We start from the raw sequence: 1134 nt of genomic DNA, 5'->3' as shown, positions 1-1134 counted from the left end.
TCAGTAGCTCTCCATTAACCCTGTAATGGTCATTAACCCTGTAATGGCTCAAGTGTAGAGCTTGTTACTATTCCAACACCAACTCTATGATTATTCTATGCCCTTCCTGAGAGTAAGGGCTGCTAGACAGTGGAACACACTCCTTTAATGGAGAGCAATGGAGTCTTCTTCCTTGGAGGTCATTAAGCAAAGGCTAGTTGGCCATCTGTTTCAGGGGGTCCTGTGATGGAGAGTTCCTACATGGCAGAGGGGCATCCGTCTCTCTCAGGAGGTGCTTTGACGGAGAGTTGCTGCATGGCAGACGGGCATCCGTCTGTCTCAGGAGGTGCTTTGACGGAGAGTTGCTGCATGGCAGATGGGCATCCGTCTCTCCCAGGAGGTGCCTTGACGGAGAGTTCCTACATGGCAGACGGACATCCGTCTCTCCCAGGAGGTGCTTTGACGGAGAGTTGCTGCATGGCAGACGGACATCCGTCTCTCCCAGGAGGTGCTTTGACGGAGAGTTGCTGCATGGCAGACGGACATCCGTCTCTCCCAGGAGGTGCCTTGACGGAGAGTTCCTACATGGCAGACGGACATCCGTCTCTCCCAGGAGGTGCTTTGACGGAGAGTTCCTACATGGCAGACGGACATCCGTCTCTCCCAGGAGGTGCCTTGACGGAGAGTTGCTGCATGGCAGACGGACATCCGTCTCTCCCAGGAGGTGCTTTGACGGAGAGTTGCTGCATGGGAGATGGGCATCCGTCTGTCTCAGGCGGTGCTTTGACGGAAGGTTCCTGCATGGGAGACGGGCATCCGTCTGTCTCAGGCGGTGCTTTGACGGAAGGTTCCTGCATGGGAGACGGGCATCCGTCTGTCTCAGGCGGTGCTTTGACGGAGAGTTGCTGCATGGGAGACGGGCATCCGTCTGTCCCAGGAGGTGCTTTGACGGAGAGTTGCTGCATGGCAGACGGGCATCCGTCTGCCCCAGGAGGTGCTTTGACGGAGAGTTGCTGCATGGCAGACGGGCATCCGTCTGCCCCAGGAGGTGCTTTGAGGGAGAGTTGCTGCATGGCAGACGGGCATCCGTCTGCCCCAGGCGGTGCTCTGAGGGAGAGTTGCTGCATGGCAGACGGGCATCCGTCTGCCCCAGGC

At 57.6% G+C, this 1134-nt stretch overlaps 1 protein-coding gene across 1 annotated transcript in view; it reads right to left on the bottom strand.

Annotated features, from left to right (window-relative positions):
* Nucleotides 1-193: 193 nt before the first annotated feature.
* Nucleotides 194-1134, bottom strand: part of LOC121918394 (uncharacterized protein DKFZp434B061-like) — a 1421-nt gene continuing 480 nt past the window's right edge. The window contains exon 2 of the mRNA XM_042444448.1: nt 194-1123. Coding sequence (XP_042300382.1) covers nt 194-1123 — 930 coding nt within the window. The remainder of the gene's footprint in view (nt 1124-1134) is intronic.

Source organism: Sceloporus undulatus, unplaced genomic scaffold (genome assembly GCF_019175285.1).
Source record: "Sceloporus undulatus isolate JIND9_A2432 ecotype Alabama unplaced genomic scaffold, SceUnd_v1.1 scaffold_10259, whole genome shotgun sequence".
Lineage (NCBI taxonomy): Eukaryota > Metazoa > Chordata > Lepidosauria > Squamata > Phrynosomatidae > Sceloporus > Sceloporus undulatus.
Note: the sequence above shows the minus strand (reverse complement) of the source record. Positions and strands in the feature narration are given on the sequence as shown.